This window comes from Ornithodoros turicata, chromosome 7 (genome assembly GCF_037126465.1).
Source record: "Ornithodoros turicata isolate Travis chromosome 7, ASM3712646v1, whole genome shotgun sequence".
Lineage (NCBI taxonomy): Eukaryota > Metazoa > Arthropoda > Arachnida > Ixodida > Argasidae > Ornithodoros > Ornithodoros turicata.
The window spans coordinates 44,152,426-44,175,129 of NC_088207.1; the positions used below are offsets into that span (position 1 = coordinate 44,152,426).

General features: G+C 45.7%; 2 protein-coding genes across 3 annotated transcripts in view; one reads left to right on the forward strand and one right to left on the reverse strand.

The window, feature by feature from the left end:
* The window catches only part of LOC135399924 (5-hydroxytryptamine receptor 1-like), a 299,523-nt gene that overhangs the window by 265,828 nt on the left and 10,991 nt on the right, over positions 1 to 22,704 (reverse strand). The window lies entirely within an intron of this gene.
* Positions 9,497 to 15,364, forward strand: LOC135399923 (uncharacterized). Its single transcript, XM_064631656.1, has 3 exons — positions 9,497 to 9,531; positions 14,620 to 14,846; positions 14,916 to 15,364. Exons 1-3 carry the CDS (start codon positions 9,520 to 9,522, stop codon positions 15,118 to 15,120), a joined length of 444 nt encoding a protein of 147 aa, XP_064487726.1. The 5' UTR covers positions 9,497 to 9,519; the 3' UTR covers positions 15,121 to 15,364.

The following is a 22,704-nucleotide window of genomic DNA, read 5'->3' on the forward strand; positions in this document are numbered from 1 at the left end:
CCGCCAGGTTGTCTATGCTGAACCGCATCCGCGATTTAGATTTTCGAGAAATTTTCTTTTCTCAATAAAACAGAAGAGTGTGAATTAATAATAATAACTGCGATCACGAGCGACGCCACAGTGGTCCCTTCCCCAAGTTGCCACCGTCCTTGGCCGGGTGTGAACCCGCGACCTTGGGATCAGCATGCGGACACGTCGGCCCAGGATGCATACTGACCCCCCTGTCCCTCACGACTTCCTGCTGTCCTCTCTCAATCTGTCCGCGTCTGTACATGCCGTTCATAGCCACAGTTGCTTCGCGGTGCTAACACGGAATTTAAAAAAATATAAATGTATGTAAATATAAATATAAATGTACCTTAGTACAGTAAGGTTAAGACGTCTCTCGCAGAACCAGTGCCTGCTGAAACGTGTTTAGCAGTCCAAAATGCTTCACAGGAGGTCAAGGAAAGAATAAGTCATTTGCCTGATCGTCTGTCGTCTACTCGTGACACGCACATCAGCAGCTGCAAATCTACATTATGATTCCCACGGACTTTCGAATCCAAAACAGAAAAAGAAGCATCGAGCCGCACGTTACGAGCTGCACGCACGCAATCACGAGGAAGCGCGGATGCTTTCACTTCCAAGATTTTTCCAAACACCCCTATCTCCGCTGGATGTCCGATACACACGGGGAAGGAAGGAAAGAGCGTTACGAGAAGGGGGCCCCCTTACGACATACACTCGGAGGTAGGAAATTTGTTTCGCATGGCATGCCTCGTTCTCCGGGGAGCAACGGACCTCGGTGGTGGCGTCCTGGAAGGCCACGGAAGTCCCGTGAATGGCCATTAGAGATGATTCTTTCCCCTTGGCCGCGGAACCAGAGCGTGCCGTTTGCTCCACAGACCGTGGCACAGTGCCGTGGGTTCCGTGTCAAGAGCAGTGCACACGCCTCGCACGCAAACGCCTTTCAGTATTCACGGAGGCAGGAAGGTTGCCTTTGTAATTTCTGATTGCCGATGCTTTATTTCTCTCGCAAACGAGGCTCTGGAGGATATTTTTGGTGGGAGTGGTGCAAATGTAAGCGGAGGGACGAGGAAACAAAAGATGAGGTGTATTTTCTAACAGCAGCGGTTATTTCGACAAGACTTGATTGGTCTGTGCAACTGTGGTCCGAGCCGTGGAACGAGCTGTTATGGCGGTATCTAGCCGGCGTTAAGACTTTGGCACCCTCTACGGTTCACACCGTGCACACGGAGGAAGGGCGTCAGATTGCAAAATTATTCAAATACATTTTTTATTTCCATTTCATTTCGTGTTAGCGCCGCGCAAATTCAAATGCAGTGGACCAGCAGCATGGCCGAGTGGGCTAAGGCGTCCGCTCGTTCGTGGTAACCAAGGTCGTGCTGTAGACTGGGAGGTGTGGGTTCGAATCCTACCGCCGGCTATGCTGTCTGAGGTTTTCCCTGGGTTTTCCGAAGACTTTCCAGACGAATGTCGGCACAGTTCCCACTCAAGTCGGCCCAGGACGCATACTAACTCCCCCTCCTCCTGCTAAGTCCCCCAATCCTTCCTGCTGTGCTCTCTCCGTCTGTCCACGTCAGTACGCCGCTCATATCCACAGTTGCTTCGCGGCGCTAACATGCAAAAAAAAAATGCAGTGAAATTCACAATTAAGTGATGGTTGGTACTAGGGTTTGTTTCTTCCGGGGGGGCATTCTATCGCACAAAAGTTGTATTCGATATATAAAAGTATATTCGATATATAATTAAAACGAATAATAACATCGAAATAGTCGGTTTATAGACCATATATATATAGAGAGAGAGAAAGAGAGAGAGATTTTCAACGCCTGGTCGTTCCGCGTAGACTCAATTATCACTTATCGTAAACTAAGCAGGAAATTAAATATTACGTTATTTTCGTTCACTGGCAAACTTGGAATTTGGATTCAGAAAGATGAGCAAGAGCAGGAGGAAATTTGTGTCGGTACGACAGTGTTACTTGAGAGAATTAAACATTTTTGTTTCGTTTACGGTGCGCAATACCTTATTTATTCATTACGTATATGTTACGCGTGACTAGCCTGCTTTTATCGACGAGCTTCTATGCGGTAAAGAATCGTGTATCTGAGTCCTGACCCACGACCTCGTGGTTCACGAACCCACCATGGGAAGCGCAAAGCGAAGAGTTGGAGCACCTTCTCGAGCGCACTAATTTGGTCTCTCTACAATTTGATGTCGCTACGCTTGCAAACTGTAACGGTAAATGAGTGAAATCTTAAGAAGAAAAGAGGACAGGTCGGACCCCTTTAACATTGAGCATTTATTTTCATTTCTCAAATTTGCAATTAGCAGACATTCCTAAACCATGATGTGGCTTATCTTTCAGCCGTACAACCAGTATGAATACTATCAGTAGACAAAGCAGTAACTGCGTGCCAGCTCGCATGTACTAACTGGATCGGCAACAGCGAGAGACGGCGACAAGGAACACACAAGACAAGCCGGCTTGTCCTGTGTCCTTGTGTGCCGTATTGTCCTCGTCTCTCGCTGGCGCATACCGAGCTGGGGGGGGGGGATATTCTTAATGCGGAAAAAAATGTTGTTTTTTTTTGTCAGCATTAAACATATCCCCCACACACACACACACACTAGCTTGAAAAAAAAAACTACAAAACTACCTGTTATCGAGTTTACAACTTTGCATGGTTTCAACGTAACGTCATTTGCTCGTCGTGCCCACTTTCTTTCGACAGAAAGCTTCCGGCTTGGTTTTTAACGACATTTCGTTGCTTTTATTTTTTTGTGTGTGTCTCTCACATTCAGGGGAAAGCAAAGAGTCTTTTTCGTATACTCGCTCGTTGTTTCGTCTCTTTTGACAAATTCTACAGTTCAAATTGACTTCGAGGAAAGAGGGACACGCCATGAAGCCTTCGCAACGCGCGGTCAACTTCCTGCAAGTTTTCAAGGCACATCCACGCCTGACAGCTTTCGGAGTTCGCCCTTGCAACTTGAAAGCGCTATACCTGTGTACATGAATACAGCATTCGAAAGCTCGAATTATTATACACTCAGACGGACGTCCTCAAATGTGAGGTCATTCACTCGCCCTCAAACTGGAAGCTGTACGTTTAGCATAGAATAGAAGCTGTACAAATGGGCATGTCATTTGCAACGCAGTTCAGTCAGTGCTCGGCCAACTCTGACAAGAAGTATCGAGAACAAAGAAAGAAAGTATTATTCTTTATGCATTCTGGGTGGTAGTGGTATTGTAATCAGCATTCCAAGACTTGCTTTCTTCTTCTTGATCGCGTATTCAGTTTCGAGAACAAAAAGTTTGAAACAGCCGGCGACGGCAAGACTTTTACTTCCGAGCGCTATCTTGTAACGTGGTGTTTTTATACCATAGCAATGTGTAGCTAAGAGCAGCTGGATACACTTGTGATAATCATTCATGGGCTCATGCTACTTGCTTTTTCTTGGGGTTATACCATCACGGCCGTTTTAGACAATCTCTAACAGTTCGGCGCTGACCAAAGAATCATGAAAAATTCGCCGCAATCATGTACACACGCACACATGAAATAGTGGAGAGATGTTCGTTTTTTTATGATACAGCTCGTCGACACAATCAAGCATAAGTGGTGACAGGGGCATTTTCTGCTATGTGTCTCACCGGCTATGCCTTATATGGTAGAACGAATTAATTATGCAGAATTAATGACGGTATAGCAAGAACGTCCGCCCACTCAAGTGTCATTCATTGTATCTAAAAAGAGATCAAAACCGGGCTGGAAATTGTTGATTAAACCCTTTGGTTTGTCAGTGAGTGCTCTGTTGTGTTCATCCCTTTTTATTGCCCCCTGCACTGGAGTATTTTTATCGCTTTTATCTTCAGTGTATCACTTTTTGTTGCTAGTGCAGTTGCAAGATTGCGTGCTTATTTTGTACTACTTCACCTCAGCCTTGGTAAGAACTTTTCCGTGCTTTTTAAACTCGGCACCGAAGGAGGATTAATAGCAAGTTCCACAAAAACCAGCCCCGAAGCATACTACGAATGACCACTGTGAGTCGTACTAGACGGTACGCCATGAGTTCGCATGTTCCCTGCGCATGGCGAGAAGGTATATATACCGTGCAGGAGGACCCTTCGGCACTGGATTTGAAAGAAACACTATACGCGATGCATTTCACGAGTGTGTACATAGCTGTGCGGTAAAAAGCATAACTCCTGACCTTCAAGTACAACTCGCGTTATTTACATTTTGATCGCATGAAAGAGAACTCAGATAAAGCTTACGTTCCTGCTTCCATCTTGATTGTCTGCCACAGATTCTGGCTTACGAGACAGCACCCACGCGAGCAACTGTCAACTCATACTGGTGAGCACACCATCCGTCGACACTTAACGTGAAGGGGTTAAAAGCTTTTCCTGTGTGTTACCTCACATGGAAAGTAGTGACCCCAGACAGCTTCCCCTACATGTCTGTGTACACACCGCAGGGAGAGAACCTCGTGTTGCTTCTCGCGCGCCAACGCTCCTCTACGCCTATATAACGCTTTAGAGTGCTCACGTTTCTAAAATGCACGATCACGCGTGTAAGACCTAAAAGGATCAGTTCAGGCTTGCATGGAAGCCAAGTCGTAGAAGGAGTGCGATCTGTCAGAGTCGTTGTTTAATCAGCAGACAGCCCTATATTTACGCACCATTTGGCATTGGAGTCGATTCACGATATAGTGCATCAAGTTGAGTGCTACAGAGCGCTGTGATGTTCTGGAGACCATTCCCATGATCCATCACGTAGAAGTGCATATTCCTTTGAGTAGTGATCAAGACTGGAAATCAGTCTTGATCACGTTGATGCGAATGAAATATTTTGTCTACAACACAGGAAGAAAAAAAAAAAGGAGGACAAACTCTTATCTCTTGAAATACTAGAAGTAAAACTTTCGAGTGGTGTTCATGAATTACAATGCACGTGAGATAGTTCATGGCAGGTTCTTACACATGCGACGGGAAATATCCATATCATTATCTCACGTGGAAGCTTGTCGGCGCGCACAGATTTCGACGTTGATGCTAAGAATGTGGCTTCACAATTCATTTCCTTCTTATCCCTAGCAGCACAATGTACTGAAAGTCGAGTGCAATAGGGGTGGACGGTATGTGTCTTATCAATGTTCTTTAGTTTCACGAGCCTGTTCAAGGCCTTCCACCTACCCGTCCGCCCCTATTGCACCCGACTTTCAGTACATTGTGCTGCTTGGGATACCTTGCATACTTTTCATATCTTCATACACAACGGCATATGCTTGATAGAGCCGCTTCACAATAATCAGATTAGCAGAGTACACAGTCCAGGAGAGCTTTGATCAAAATGTAAAACTTCAGCTCGGGTAGTATGCTTCTAATACCCCAGTCACAGGACAAACTGAATGACATTTCCATAGACTGATATTCGCACCGTCATTCGTTTGTATTGCATCGAGCTATAGAAGAAAAAGAATGTCATTCGCAAATGATGTCACTGCAGGGACGAACATGTGAAACTACATACAGGTACAGTCGTTATATTTTGTATTTATTTTTCTCGAAACTAAGCGAGACATTAGATTATTTCACAAAATTGTTGCGTTTCGGACGACGCTCTGATGGCTAAGTATCACAAGGCACCGACGAGGCAACGCAGTAGGTGCGAGAGGGAAAAGCGAAAGGGACGAATGTCATTCGCATATAATGCCATTTGTTTTCACCGTGTGCGAATATCATTCGCTGAGAATTACATCAGTGAAACATGCGCGCAACGGGTACCGGAACGTACTCGTCTTGGTGTTTCTTCAGGAGCGGAGGCAACACCCGGAGTCGCAGCAGTGTAGCTTTGCTTTTTATCCTTTTAGTGCTCGAGTCATTGAGACGAAACAGAACTTCAACAACACGCTGCATAAAATGTAGCTTCAAATTACGTATGCGATGTTGATGAGGTTGGAGAGAACACGCTGGAGCGTCCCGTCCCCTTGTGTGTGTGCTCACTCTATGTAGAGGCACCGGGAGGACAGGATGAATTAAGCACCAGAGATATTGCATCACACATCGAAAGCGGCTGCCCATCAATTAGCGTCCACCAAAATTCCCGCAAATATGCACGGCAGCGCTGTGCATATTGAAGCGCGGAAGCGCGCTGGATGCGCCCTTGGTGTCCACGAATTATCGCTTGATTGTTTGCCATGTAGTCTATAGTCTTCCAGCGATAGATTTTGCGGACATCCTTGTGTACCCCAGGCTTGCAAAATGTTTACGTACCTTGCGATGGTCAAGCTCTGCAGAAACACGATGTTCCCTTATTTCATACGCGTATTGGAGGCGCGAATGACTTCGTTATTTAAACACTTGGGGGAGCGATCAATGAAATTCATGCGAGTTAAATGCCTCAGCATTTAAGAACTCTCTTTAGGACGTCTCGCAGCCAAGGTCGTGCTGAAGACTGGGAGGTGGTGGGTTCGAATCCTACCACCGGCTGTGCTGTCTGAGGTTTTCCCTGGGCTTTCTCGACGACTTTCCAGGCGAATGTCGGCACAGTTCCCCCTGAAGTCGGCCCAGGACGCATACTAACCCCCCTGTCCCCTACTCCTTCCTGCTGTCCTCTCTCATTACTGTACATATCTGTATGCCGCTCATGGCCACAGTTGCTTCGCGGCGGTAGCACATCAAATAAAATAAAAAAGGACGTCTCGCGCCTACTCCACATTTAATTCAAATTTAATTCACTTAATTCAAATTTAAATAACGTTAATTCACTTAATTCGCATTTAGTTCACTTCATTCAAATTTAGTCCACTGTCAATCCACTACAATTCATTGAATTAATTTCAGTCTGCAAGTAATCAATTCAATCTTTAATTTTCCTTACTTTATCTTAATTAATGCTTATTACTATTAATTACTGATTAGCTATCACTATCACCACTACTAATCATATACTACTATCACCTATTACACATATCTTATACGTATACTCTTATGTACTATCCATATTTACTATATATCTCCCCTTGTATACTGACACCAGAGGGCGCCAATTGACACTACAACGGACGGCGCCTTTTCCCCCACAATGAGCCTTGTAATACTGAGGCATTACCGCATTAGTAAGTGACGAGTCTGGTCTTTCTACCGAGCTACGGCTGTCTGTTCCAGCGCCGGCACTGTGGCGATGGTCTTGATCCGGAGCAGAAGGCGCAGGGCAGTTGCTTGCCACCCGTTAATAGCTTCGAAAGCAGACGAGAGAATTGCTCTCTGTCTCATGGCTGTCGTCTGCAAGAATTCCTCCCTCTTCGAAACGTACAGAGAGTGTGTGATGCCTATGTCTGTACATCTTATACTGTGAGAGAAACAAAGACTACTCCCTTTGCTTTTAAGTTTTGTTGTCTGTTTCCTGCGCGATGGCCCCCGGTATGCCATCGCATAGCCAACTGGTAGTTCCTCGCTGACGAAACATTCCTTTCCAATGCTAGGATGTATGGGAGAATGGACAGTGAATTATCAGACCCAAACATATTTGTTTCTTTTTCTTTTCTTTCTTCATCTTCTTTTTTCTTTTTTGCGATCAAATATTTCTTCGCCAAATTGCATCTCTGGCCTCCAGCTGTTTCACTGTGAAATGCGGTGTTTGCCTGTTTTTTCATAGTCAACGCGACATTGTCACATTGGTCAAGAATGACGCTTCCATGATGATAACTCAAATTGGAGGGTATTAGAAAAATATTATAGCGCGAATACATAAAAAACGCACGAAAAAAGCAAAAAAAAAAAGTCACAAGCAGTAGATATATTGGAGAAGTTCCTTTTTCTTTCATTTTCAGCATGCTGGTATGCTCTGCGGTGCTCTCTTGCAAAATGTGCCAATACATTTGCTGCACTCTCCCCCTCCCCCCGCCTTTCGATGAAGGCTGCATTCTCAAAGACGACTTCAGTTTCCCACACAGTCACGTTCCGTGACCCATGTAGGCTAAAATATTTAAATTTTCAAGGAACATTTCACTAAACCAAAAGGCATCGAACGATAATCTTATATGGTAGAACAAGGCTCTTTGTGTCTCTGAGCGATAACGTATAAATAACTTTTGGAAAAGGTCTTCTCCACGACCTGGTCGCACCTCCTCCTTCTGCTGCTGCTACTTGGTGTGGCGCACAGCCAAATGCAATAGACCACCGATCAATGAGTGGATGCAAGAGGTGGTCGTACCTGTCTCGTCACCGGCTATCTTGCATGCGCGCACAATTCGCATTCTTTTCAACACGAAAAATCGATTTTTAGAAACCGCAATATGAAAAACGCTCTTGCCCAGAACATTCTTCACGTTCTAGAAATATTTGATGAACTATACATATTTTTGAAGCGAGCTTTCTTTTTTTTTTCTCTCTTTTCTATCGCTTTCTTTCTTCATCGCAGCTGTTAAAAGCTGCTGCATAGACTATGTTTTCTGGGGTAGACGGTCCTCATCCTGGCTTTTTCTTTCACCGGTCGCAATATTGCCCTCGTATCGAAAAACATTAGAATATTTTGAAAACAATTATATTGCGTACACATACACCCTGGAGTAGCTGGTACATCATGAAATAGCTGGTCTCCATGTACGTGGAGCCTTTTTTTTTTCTTTCTTTTTATAATCAATCGATCGACCATCACCATTATGCACTACCGTGAAACTTCTCCTTCTACATATTTTCACCAAATTACCGCGGGCAATGGGGCAGAGTATCGTCTGTCAGAATGAAACACTCCAATCAACATCACCACCATATATGATAATGCAATTGGAGTAGGTTTGCACGCTAGGTGTGTGTCAACCTATTTGTGTGACGACATGCTGCACGTGCTACATGGTAGGACTGCGGATAATTTCGACCACCTTGGGGGGTTCTTTTGACGTGCGCCGGAAATCTCCGACACACGGTGCCGGAAGCAATGTTTACCTCCCCCACGTTGCTACCGTCCTCGGCCGGGATCGATCCCACGATCTTGGGCTCAGCAAGCCAACTCGTTACCGACTGAACTACCGAGGCGCAAGTAGATTTCCTGAAAAGCGTTCAGAAGAGACTTGCGATTTACCTACAATTCGTATGAGAGAGAAACACCAATAACCAGTCTTGGGTAAGTACAGTTACTGTTTATCTGCCAAAAATAGTAACTACGTTACAGTTATAGTTACTTTCTTGGTCGAGTAACTAGTTACAGTTACCAAGAGAAAGTAACTTAGTTACATTACAGTTACTTTTTATAAAAATGACCGTGAGAGGGTGATACAATTGTTAAAAACATACATTTATTTATACTTACTGAAGTGCAATAAAAGTTGTTTTGCACTTAACCAGAAGCAGTATAAGTTCATGCGCGGTTATCCCACACTGAAAAATACGACATGTGCATGCGACCTGGCGCATCGCGGTGAAAAAGAAGAGCACGGTGACACGCACGCGTTTCGTATCGTGTAGAGAGAGAGAGACATACACTAGAACGAGGAACACGCCTCAAGATGCTTTTTCAGGTTTGAAGGTTTGAAGTTGACGTCCAGTTTGCCGGGTACGTCTTATTCCATAGCTTGCACTTTATTATGCTCGTCCTTCCATTTGAGTAACTAGTTACATTTTGCAGTTACTTTCACAAAATAGTAACTAGTTACAGTTAAAAGCTACTTCTATGGAAATGTAACTAGTTACAGTAACTAGTTAAAAGTAACTTAGTTACTACCCAAGACTGCCAATAACATAATTGTACACAGTATCTGGAGCTTATCGAAGAAAGCTTAAGCGCATAAACCTTTTGCACAATATAGTATGTACATCATATGGAAAAAATAGCAGAACTCTGTGTAAGATCCATCATTCATCAATCCATAATTACTTAAATTATAATACGGATCGTAACACTCGAAGAAGCATACTGACTTGCAGGAGAGTTTTGTTTGTGCTCTTTTTTTTCTTTTTTTTTCGCACAGCATCGCGAATGGAATAAGCCGCCTTCAAGAGTGGGTTGTAAGCCCAAAGTCATCTTCTTGCTCAGCTGCTCCCGAGAATTTTCTTCAGAACTCCATTAGCTAAATATTGTCATGTGTGCGTTCCGTGTTGTTACTTACCGTGCTACCTTCCTTGACCGCCAAATATCGGTCTTTCAGGTAAATAAATTAATAAACTTACATGTTGTAACACACCATTATAACTGTGTCTGCTCCCGCTATTCTACACGACACCGCTCTCTACGAACATTCTTCCCTTCTGCGGAATTTCTTACCCCAAATCTTTTCAGTGTGAACAAAACCCCTCATGGTAACGTCGGAGTCGTTACACACATCCCCTGCGTTCGATATGAACTTCCTGCAACATGCGTGTGCGGCGAACTAATGGAACCCCAGCTTCCGGACACGTCGTCCCATCCAATTTCTTTTGCTCTCCCATATTTAAAGGCTTCGTTTCGTTGCTTCAGAAGCTCTAACGCCAATTCTCTTTTTTCCAGCGTTGAAACCTCCTGAGATAATTAATTCGTTCATTATTGATTGTTGCTTCGGAGATATAATTGAGTTGAAAATTTCATTTCGGTGTTCGTCCAACCGTCTCCCGCTGCTACGGTGTCTTTTCTGTAGAGTATGTATCTACACGAGTAAACCTTTTTTTTTTTTTGGGGGGGGGGGGGGACTTCAGCACGCACTGCCTTTTATGTTAGACCCCTGAGAGGGTCTCAGAAAGTCGTTGTTGTAATGTCTAAGCGTCAGTGCTTCCGACTGCAGTGAAGCTCATGCATGTAGTATAACTTTTGTGTAGTATAATAGTGGTGCTACACCTGCATGCCCGACTGGTGCGGGTGTCAGACTTAGAGAATAAACAGTTGAAAATCGATCGAAACAGCAAGGGAATCAAGCCGAGACGTTAAATACCAGCTACTTCAGCGCTAAGTCCTGCATCCCTAACTAGCACATTCTTTATTCCCCTTTTTTTTCGTATTGTTCCGATTTGTTGCTTCTGTACTCATTTTGTTTTCACATGCGATTCGCTATGCAAGTGGTTCAGCTGTCTGCGCAGCCCCCTCATTTCCCTCTCTCCCCTATTGCCCGTGGAGTGGACTCATTGGTCCATCTCCCAAATAAGGGGGTAACGTTTCAAGATTGAGGCGGACGTCGTTTCTTCTGTGAGCGCATGCCCTGTGAACGCATGCATGAACGAATACACCCTCCTCGCTGCCTTGTGAGCAGTTTTGTGCGTAACGCAGTTTTCGCAATCGGTACTTTTTTCCCGTATCGAAGTGCGGATTGCGATGCGTTTTTAAATTAGTTTCGGAAAAGTATTTCCGTTACAAATTTATGGTAACGCGATCTGCATATCGTTACCGATACTCCTATAGTGCCCCCACCATTTCATCACCGGTGTTATTTCTTACTTTTATTCGTTGTCACTGGTCCGGCAAACATGTTACATGTCCATTTTTCCCAGGCGAGTGCTTTCGCAACATGATCAGTGTTCAAGCAACAGTTTGAAGCACGCCATGCGCACTTGGTCGTGACTCGGAAACGTCATGCGCCGGCCTAAGCCAATAACAGAAATATTTTAAGTTTGATGAACAAATACCAAATGGTGCAATCGAGCTGATGTAATGTACGACGAGGACGACACAAGGCTCGTGTCGTCTTGTTGTCTTCTCGTGTGTCGTCGTGTGTGTTCTTCACGGTCAAGGAAACGTAGGACACATTACCTCTGTGTTTGGATTTGTGGGCAGAGTCGACCTGTTGCTGTTTGCTTTTCCGGAAATATGGTAAAGTAAGCACCACCTCGAATAGCTGTAAAGCTAGGATGATAGATGACAGTAGAAGACAATTCCGAATAATTGAACCCCTGTATGCAATAAGGAGATAAGTCAAAAAATCCCAAACCGAGAAAAGGGGCCTGATCTGATTGTCCGTCCCATTGACACACATGCATTTCCCGTTTCTTACCCACCTGTGGCGGGCCAATAAATTGCAATATGATCCTAAATTTTCTTTGGCAGGTACATACTTGTACGTAGATGTCACTGCAGCAAAAATAATAAAAACAGGATAAGTCGACTTATCCCCTTATTGCATACAGAGGTTCAATTTGTGGCATTTACACCAGGGATATTTGTGCGCTTCGCACACAAGTATTTCGGTGTTCCTTCTTCTGCGTAGTTGCGCAACAGACATCGAAATTTACTTTAAAAAAAAAACAGTTAAGCATGATAAACCGTTCAACCATCACTCTTTGTAGTACGTCGGAGCAGTATTACATAGCGGTACGTAAGTCATCCTCGCCTCGCGTACAGAAGCAAGTAGTGTATTCACACTACGCACGTTCTTCTTACGCGGAGTGTGCACCCGCTATTTCCTTACGCATATACGCAAAGCGATTGCACACGCAGCAGTAAACCGCTCTGACAGCAAATCAAAGCGAGCTGCCGAACGCCGGGAACTATGCATGCCCCTGACATTAAGCGCTTGGTTGAACGCTAACACTTCACTTCCGGCTGATGTTTGTCGGCAGGAAAGTGGGCTACTCGTAAGCTGATCCGGCCCAAGCAGCACAATGTGCGTAGGGGTGTCCAACTTGCAAGCTCTCGAAATTGAATATATTCTGCTATACGTCAAGACATGATAACGTCAGCAAGTGCTAAAGGTAACTAACTTTCATTTTTGAGTTGTCCTGGGAGCTCTGTTAGCTTAGCAGATAAGCATACTTTAAAGTCAACAAGTTTAAAGCTTAATGGCTCCAAAGAAATGCGACTATGTCAATAGCGTTCGGCGGCTCTACACCGGCGAAAGAAGCTGAAGATTGTTTGGCGGGGAACTATCCTATCAAGTACCTCCATCAGTAAAAGCCACATTGTTCGAGAGAGAAATTAATTCCGAAATCCTATATTTTCTGCTTGCATCAGAAGAAGAAACCGCACATAGTTCAACGAAGGCGCGATCAATGTACCACTTCGTCGGAAAATTGGTTCAAACGGTACGGCTTTAATTCTATACCAGGAGCTCGGATCAATATTCGGTCCTAAAATTAGGGAGGGAGTTTAATGCCACTTTCCTCCTCGTTCGGTGGTTTCATTGACAAGCCTTGAAAGACTCCATGATAGAGGAGCTCCGTGCAATGAACGGGTATATGACGAACGAGAATCGTGAGCCGTCAATTATGAGGAAGTAAATTTCAGCAAAGAGATGGATGACTGGTGCTGTCGAGCGTTCTAGTATTCGGTACTTCTTTTTTTAACGTCGAGCCATTGCCGCTCCTATTGTATCATTAATTAAATGGCACGCGTAATTGGCAACGGCACGAACGAAAAACTACTTGGGACATGAAGAGGAATTAACGAAAAGGTGAAAGTTCCACACCAGCTATTGCCAGTCTGTTGTGCAGTGCAGCTACTGTTACACTAAAAGCGCTAAAAACCTTCAGTGCCGAGATAATTCAGGATGATTCAGGGATGATTCAGTGCAGTTGTTTGTCTCCTCTTGTTCCGTCCGTTGTTTGTTTGTTTGTTTTGTTTTTGTTTTTAATCCTGGCACTGATGGTTTTTAGCGCTTTTAATGTGAGACGCCGAACCGCCCAACTTTTAACTCTTAGCTACAGTTATGACGTCATAGTTCTAGAAGTAATTTCTAGATATAACAACGTCTAAAATAATATCGGGTGAATAGTGCTTATACCGCCGGCTCCCCCATACAGGTTCTTCCATCCCGTCAATAATCAAAAGGTGATTATCTGACCTCAGCGCCTGCAGTAGTAATATAAAGTAATATACGTATTCCTCTTCACCTCGACATCTACAGTCGAAGAAAAAAAGAGTTAATTTGGTAGCAATTACAGCCTCTAGATACCTCGATTGCAATTACAGCCCTATTCAGTCCTCAAGCATGAAATTTACTCACCATCACTGAAAATAGTCCCTAAGCTTCGCATCCACATCCACGCAAGTATAGACTCTATATGGACTAACGGTTGTGGAAATATACATCTAGTCTCCGATAGGACTAAAATTATCTTATTTTTCTAGGAGTTGTAGGGCTATGGTACAACTGATTCTTAGTAACTGGGAAAGCACGTCGCAATCTGTTTGCTGAAGGGCTGTCGACTCGCACTTCAAATGTCTGGGTAAACAAATAAGAGGCCGTGCATGACTGAAGACAGCCCATCAAGTCACGTAAAATTACGAAAAAAAAAAACTAGATTCCCTAGAGCACCGCACGCGGAACATCCAAAAATGGGTGGAGGAACTTTGGAGAAGCGTTCCGTTACTTTCCTCCACAAACTGACAGCGTATTTCAAGTAAGGAAGCTTTCGTTTTCCGCGCATAGGGAGAGGAGAAAGGGTGGGGTATATATTGTGCGGCATGGACGGAGACCTGGTATCAGTTGCTTCAGCAGCTCCTCAGCATTATTCTTCAGCAGCGCGCGCTGTGAATCCGGCCAACAAGTACGTGCGATGTCTTCCTTGCATCTCTTGTGTTACAGGACTTACTCTATCGATGAAGTAACGCCGTGTTGCGGCATTATCTATCATTTGACATTGTGTACTATTCGAAATTATCGTTTTGCACCGCTTTCTGATTCTTTTCGTCATTTATCTTTACGCAGATAGCAAAGATGAGGTCCTCCAGGAGTATATCTGCGGCCGCAGTTGTAGCCTTGGTAGTGGCCTTGACTTTGGTGCAGCCCAGCATGGAAAAGAAAATGTTGAAGCTCGCTGCCCTTGCAGGCATGATGGGTGGGCACAGCTTTATCCCCATACCCATTCCCATCAGTAAGAAAGTGTACCACCAGAAGTTCGTGCCCATTCCTCACCCATACCCGGTGCACATCCCGTAAGTATGTCAGATACTATAGGAAATGGTGGCCCATACTTAGGCACAGTCCTCGTATTGGATATGCAGGGTACACACCCACGAGAGCATACACCACAAGGCTCACCATGAGCACGTCAAGCACAACCACGACCACGGACACCACGGTGGACGCAGCAACATCATAGTCGTCGACGGAGGTCATGGTCACGGTGGCGGCTACGGTGGCGGCTACGGCGGCGGCCACGGCGGCGGCCATGGTGGTGGCTATGACGGTGGCTATGACGGGTGGTAGAACTCCGTGGCCTTCGTCTCGTACAACTTCGTCCGTCCTGTCCCGTGCCAACATATGTCCCCTTCTTCAACACAGTTTGCTCCTGTATAGTTTCCACTGCTCTCATTTCACGTTTCGAGGGTGAATGTTTTAGTCACTGTTGAGTGTCTGTGATACCGAATACTTCAAATGTACATACGATCATAAGTGTTTGTGTAGTGTCTTCTGTATGTAAATATCCTGTAAAGAAATAAATGTTGACCGTCCAATACAGCTGTGTCAGAGCTCAGTACATAAATATTTTAGGGCGCTTTCTTATTTTTTTTTTTTCTTTGTTCCGTTCTGTTGCGACCATGCAACGCCCATGACATGCCTTCGCATGGCACGAAACCCTCCGTGCAGAAGCGCACGTGCACACCTCGAATGGATACAGGGGAACCTGTCGAATGATTGGTTCCGCTATCGAATCGAACCTATAGCGCAGCTAAAATCGTAAAAAGTAATACCAGCTCGCGTGGCTCAGTGGTTAGCGTGCTGGCCATGTCACGTCGAGACTGGGAAGCACCCGGGTTCGGCTGTCGGGGGTTTTCCCGGGTTTTCCTTCGACACTTTCTTTAGAAGTCGATCAAGGACACTCATTCTCCCTGGGCGGACTCCCCGACAAAGGCGAGCCCTTTGACCACCACCTGCCTCAATGCCAGTTGTAGATTATGAAATATGATGGAGTTGAGGTGATCAAAGCACGATGGGAGAGGCCGGCTGATGAAAGAAACTCCCAAAAGCGACGGAGACCCTGATGCCGTACAGGGCTTGCACCCGGCCCAGCACCTTGCCGAGGGCAAAAGGGCGGTGGTCGACTGCATGCAGCCCGCGCTGCAAGATCTACAATACGGGAGGAAATATCTAACAGTCTTATTGCACGTATTGGATAAGGATTGGAGGGGTGTTCCACACAGTAAAACTGGCAATGCGTCGCAGAGAATGGTTTCGTCTCTGTATGTGCCATAAGCAACCTCGATTGCTGGCACCTCTGACGGTAACCCTCCATCTGGATCTGGTCCTGCACTAGACACCTTCGCATCGTACATTGCCTACGGATAACAAACGGATTGATGGATATTGTTTGCGCTCACTTCCATACTTTCATAACCGAAAGCCTTCATAAGTGCACATGCGGCGACATTTCTTAGGTTCCTGAAGGTCAGATCAGGTAGGATCGAAGCATCCTTGTAGTAAAGTGGCACGCCCAAACCAGCCACAGAGATAGTCACTGCGTTGAAGACGTAGCCGTAAGCAATGTGCCGGCTCCTATGAGTTGGAGCCACTAATCGATTATATTGAAGTGGACCTAGGAGAGATCGAGTGGCTTCGGCAGCTTTCAACAACAGCTCCAGGAAAGTTGATGCTGGTTGTGGAAAGCATCCATAACAGTCACACTTAGGTCATATATACGGGGGCGGGGAGGAGGTAGCCGAAGCTCTTTGGTTGCACGTAGAATATGTGTTTACAAGTCCCAAAGTTGCCACACCAGCACTGGACAACTATTTCGGCCTTCTTGGACCTCATCAGCAGCACGCAGGTGGGCAACGTTCGAGTGGCTGGCGTCAGGTCACGTGGAACGTGATGGCCTCCCATCAGGGTGAGAGACTCACCACTGTATCTTGGGCTACGAAGCCCGAGGGGTTCCTCCTAGTTTTTGATGCGCCGTCTTCCTACAGGATTCGTAATGGTAAAAGGTGCGCTTTTTTGGGCGATTTGATGGGTCATGAGGTCGAGGAAATCATGGCGCCACGAGGTATTCGATTCATTCGTAGAAAGCAGTGCCTTTAACGTGTAATCATCGATACGGTAACTGCTACAGCTATCTAAAATACTGAAGACGCTTACCTCAGCACACTTCTTCAAATCCGAATGCGACGGGTGGGATGCACTCGGTCATTTTAGTTCGGGATGGCAAAGAAGACACTAAAATGCTACATTCCCGTCATCTTTTGCCGCCTTCACCCTGAACGTCTTGTCCAACCCAGGCCACACTCACGAGACTTTCATCTGTGCCATCTTATAAACCAACGAGTGATCCTCACTGGAGCCCACAAGAGTGGAGGTGGGAGCGAAAATACAGGGACTAAGGTTTCTTCCCGGGATACGCTGCTAGGCCAATGACACGCGCGAGCTGCATATAATAAACCCGAGATTTCGTGGTCCACGTCAGGTGGACCCACTTTACAACAACACGGCGAATCAGCAGAGAATGACAATGCCATCTCATTATCCGAGTTTCGGCGAACTTAGTCACTCTAGTAGGAAGGGAGTTGCCTCAGGACAGAAGCCGTCGATATTTCGAACAGAGACTGTAAGAAGAACAGTCTTTGTTCGAAATATCGGCGGCTTCTGTCCTGAGGCAACTCCCTTCCTACATTCTACCGGTTCGCTGGATTTCTACCCATCTTAGTTACTCTAGTATATCCATTGGCAGCTGCTGAGAGAGAACACCCACGCCCACAAACAAATCCAGGGTATTTTTCCAAGAATGCCTTCATGGTCAATGACACGACCCGGAAGTGTTGCGGCATTCCTCATGCCGGTCACCTTAGGACTCAACAAAAGAATGACTGCCGACCAGAGGCTCCCAGGAGCTGAACATCCAGGTCAGGTCACCTCGTGTTTGACGCGTACGAGATTTCGGGAATTTCCCCATACTAACTGACCATGTCGTCCATGTTGAAGCCGAGCGTAAACGAAGGAAAGGAACGAGTAACGTGAGTAACGAGTTAGCGATTTTTGTAACTGAATTCGTTATTAGTTACAATTTTTAGAAAAGTAACTAGGTCGTTACTTCGTTACCGAAAGAAGTAACTGGTTACTGGGCAACGAGTTACGTACAACTCTGCGTCTGTCCACCGCTCCACACGCCACAGTTGCTTCGCGGCGCTAATGCGGAGGAACAGAGGAGACAAACGGCGAACATAAAACAAACAGAACAACGCTCTCGTCAAGCCGGGTCGCACAACATAATTACACGTTAATCATCATCATTTGACAACGGTCGCTGCTGAACGAATCGACGGGCGCTCGCTCGATTAGCGAGGCTAGCTAAAGCCGTTCCACTGAAACTACAACTTCCCACGTTGCATACAAGGCAAGGAAGGAGGACTCGACAAAAGCGACTTTCCGCTGGCCTCTCGGTACATCCGGGCTTCATTCCTGGTCTGAGCAACGCGAAGTAGCGAATTCGAAAAATGGTAATTTTCCTTAGAATTAGCTCGATGAGCCAATGGGAAGAATGGGCTGTCCGATCTCACTTTTACAGTCCCTGGTGCGTGGCCACGGCGATTCTCCAGGAAGGAAAAGACAGTGGCTTCCTCCTCCGCCGCTGTCGCCCAGACATAAAAGGCGGGCGAGCTCTTACGGAGATAGCACTCATGCGCCTTACAGAACCCAAACAGCACCGCTCCCTTCACGTGTAAGTAAGAATGGTGTAACAGAGACAGTTTATATGTGCCTTGACGTACGCAGCCGTTCTCTCTAGTCGCAAAGACGGAGCTATATGCAAAATTCTCTGGAGCCGTGAGGTGCAGAATCATGGTTTTTATGCATGTTTCACACCATTGAAGACTGCGAAGATCAAGTAGATTACTCTATTGGATTAGATGAGATTCGCAGAGTAATTACTGCGAAGTAGCGAAAACGGACTAGGTCTTCGCGTTTTCTTTTTGGATTCAGGTCTCCCTACATGCAAATTAACGAGATGGGTTTGCAGCACCTGTTCCCGGGGTATTGAGCTGAAAATCATTACTGTTGCGCACGTTTTCACATGCAGGTGGTAGACTACAAGCACGTTACTTTTTGTTGATCGATATTACATCGTCTACAGTTGTGATACTCGCGAACCACATTGAAGTACGTTTTATGCTCCCAACAATTTTACTGTGAAGTAATGCTAGCACTTGCGTCGGGTACATTTCTCAATGTTTGTGGGAAACCTCTTCTCTCAAAATAGATTCAATTACCGCAAAGAATGAAGGCATATGATGGTGAGAAATTGCTAGCTGCAAGGCATATCCCATTTTCGACTTTCAAAGTAACGATGATAGCACAAGATAACCGAAAATTGACCTCGATTGAGCGGCTGATTGATTTATTGATTCATCGAATTATAAAAGAACGAGCAGTTTGTTCATGATGATCCACGATGATTGCAGATGCCAATGACGATGCACAAAACAGGATTATTCCTGCTGGTGGCTGTTGCGTTGTGCGCGGTGCTCATTGGTCCGGCGAGTTGCGGTCACAAGATCATGCACAAGAAGCTGGCCAAGTACGCCTTGGCGGGACTCATGTTTCGTCGTAAACTGGTGCCCATCCCAATTCCCATCCCTCACAACACTCACCACGAGCAGATCATCCCAGTCCACATCCCCGTGGCAATACCAGTACCGTAAGTCAGAAAACAACTCGTTCTCTTGCGGATTCTAGGCCCTGTGCAAGCAGAACATCAATGCTTTATAACGAACCCGCTTTTAACGATGTTTGCCACTCCGCGTGGAAACGAGTGTGTAGTACTTCCAATCAGGAAGTGCTTTCGCAGAAACAGGTTACATGTACGTACCATCCGTGGCCATGCTCACAATAGCAGATTTCGAGATAGATTTCGTGAAGCAGACAATTGAAAAACGGCAATGAAGCTTCCTAAAAATTATTACAAGCTTTCGCGTGGTGGACCACGTTTCATCAGGTACGTGTTTTCGTACGTTTCCGTCGTAAAAGAGAAACGAAATAGAAAAGGCTCTCACCGTCGCTGTTTTGAAAACATGGGCAAGGCATTCCTGGACAAAGGACTGCACTTCTCGCGACACTTGTAAAGATATGAACGCGATGAACGCGTAAGGAGTAACGCATGGTCTATTATGTTGGGTTCCAAGTATTTGAGATACTTACGTATACGTATGTTGAGCATACGTGTAAGTCGCGCCGAGCGTGGAAGTCTTACGCAAGTGGGGAGTCTTTGAAGCACTATGTTTAACCCTTTGGTGTACGTCACCTTGTGCTTTTAGCGTTACATTGGTATCTGTGCTTGGCCCAAGCCAACTGTGCAACACTTCCAGCTGCAAATAACGCGTTCCCTCTCTCATCGTTAGGGTGAAGCACCACGTGAAGCATCACCACTTCGGCAAAGCTGTCCATCACCATCACGAACACGTCTCTCGAGGCAAGAATACTCTGATCGTCGTGGATGGCGGAAAACATGGCGGTGGTCACGGTGGTGGTCATGGTGGAGGGCACGGTGGTTATTGGTGAATATCCTCCAAAGCTGTTAATTGTTGAGTCACGTGTTTTGTCCAATGTGGTGAGGATGCTCTTTGTTGTTGCCAACGCCCATACCGCGCGGCATCTAGTGTTATGTGCATTCTGTCACTAGCTGTCTTGTTCGCATGGACAAGACATAAACAAGCAGCGATATCAGTGTTCGCGTTGCGCTATTGCTAGCGCCCGCCATCCAGCCACGTTCGGAACCGCTAAGACGAGCCTGGGTTACCCATGGGACACCCAAAAGTGATAACGCTCCCAGGATGCAAAATTTTTCATTAAGAAAAACAACGCATGGAACTTCGAAGTATGATTTGTCACAGGAATGATATAAGGGGGTGGGGAATGTTGTCACACTTTCCTACGGTCCCGTAACCAATGCTGCAACGAAAGACTGGTTCATGATGTTGTAAGAATATGACAAAAGAGCCGCAGTTGCCAAGTTGCTCTACTGAAAGCAAAGCTTTAAAAATAATACATTCACCCTTTCGTTATTCCTTTATCTCTTTCTGTACAATGTCTTCCTGAACACATCTATCTCTCCTAAATGTTCCCAAAGAATCCTCGTATACGTCGCGTATTAGGTTTATGTCCACGTCATTGTCTGGTTAATGTCCCGTTGTGAATGTCCCATCTCGGGAAATCCGCGTGTGGTATCTGTGTTGTTTTCGTGTGTTCGTCAAAAAACTGTGCCATTTGGCTCCCATTGTACATAAAACCGTTCTATGTCATGTAAATATGTGCCTCGCGTTACCAATAAAATGTACATAAATGTCTCTGCAACACGTTGTCCCCGTGGTTTTCTTCTCAAAAGCGTTCTAAAGTGTTGCTAGCTGCGGTGCCGCGTTCGGACCGTTTCCACAACGGCAGACTGCAAAGATAAGCAGCTTCTGCTGAACAGTTAAGCTACACATTGCAGTAACAGCATAGAATGAGATGCGTTGCGGAGAACCAGTGTCATCGGCGATCGGACTGACGCATACTCACAATTATATGTATTGATTGGTCAATACCCCTTGGCTTGCTCTAATTACGACCTGTAGCCTGGATTCACAACATATTTCACAATATGACAAAATTACGGAGCACAGCATCAGTGGAGACGGTACCGTGTTCTCCTCTCAAAACGTGTGCGTATCAATAGAAAAGACAGGTACTTCCACGACTTTAAACGAGCCAAAACAACGGGATAGCCTGAAGAGATGCTATACACTGATTTATCGATTTTCAATCCATTCTGCTCAAGGGTAGTTTTGACAACCAGAAGACACCGCGCATCGCTGCAGACACAGCGTCAAGACGGCGATGTATCTGCCTACAGTGATGACGAAGACGAAGACGAAGGATGGCTCTTTTATGGTAGCTCTTTCTTGGCTCAAAGCATGATGGGAGTTGTTGAAGGCAACACAGTGCTTTTACTTTCGTCTGCTTTCGTTCGTTTTCAGTCTATAACTCAACGCGTTAGTAGCTGTCGTCCGATTCCTTACAATAATAACAATAATATATGTATTTTTGTTTGGTGCCAAAAAGCCCTTGGTAGCTCCAAATAGGCGCACGTACAAGGACTGTCTCGGTATACACAAAAACGCCATTCAAGAAATGGGCGCCGCCATTAGTGCTGCCACCCCGTGGTAGTCACAGGGATAGGACAAGTCTACTGCTGTGGACTGCTGTTGCCGAGTTCCTTCATTTTCCCGTATGCGTTTTCGTTCATTTTCGTGTCCGTCCCCCTTCATTTCGTTCCCGTTCATTTTCTCCCATTCGGGAACCGCTGTAGAAAAGATATCGCATCGGCCAGCACTCCTCACATGAACAACTGTGCATATCGCACACGGAAGCAAGCAATCTTCTTTTTCCTTGAACTTTCGAACGTTGATACGCTACCCAGATGTTTACCGGATGACAATTGTACGTTACGTTAGTCGTACTCATGAAAGACGGCGGCCACCAGTATTCGTCCCAATGGGAAGAGCAGTTTTGGCAGTCCACCCCTGTTGTGTCGTCGCTTGGAACGAGGCTAGGGAGCGCACGGAGACCGGTGGTTTGAGAGTAACGCGACAAGGTGCTTAAAGTGCCACTCCGGACTCGGAAAACAGCGTTTATTTTATTTAGTCCATGAAATGAAGGTGCCTCAAGGATTCTATACGCGAAATTTCAATCCTCTTTACGAGCGCTGTGCATTTTCTGTCAATTTTTGAAGATCTCTGAGCCTCCACAAGTTTCGATGACGCGTGGAGCGGGTGACGTCATCATACGCCCACAAATTGCAAGATGTCATGTTTTGGAGAGGGCACTCGT

Coding starts and splice junctions, on each gene's coding strand:
- LOC135399923 (XM_064631656.1), top strand. Junction 14,847..14,915: donor CCATACCCGGTGCACATCCC/GTAAGTATGTCA, acceptor TTGGATATGCAG/GGTACACACCCACGAGAGCA.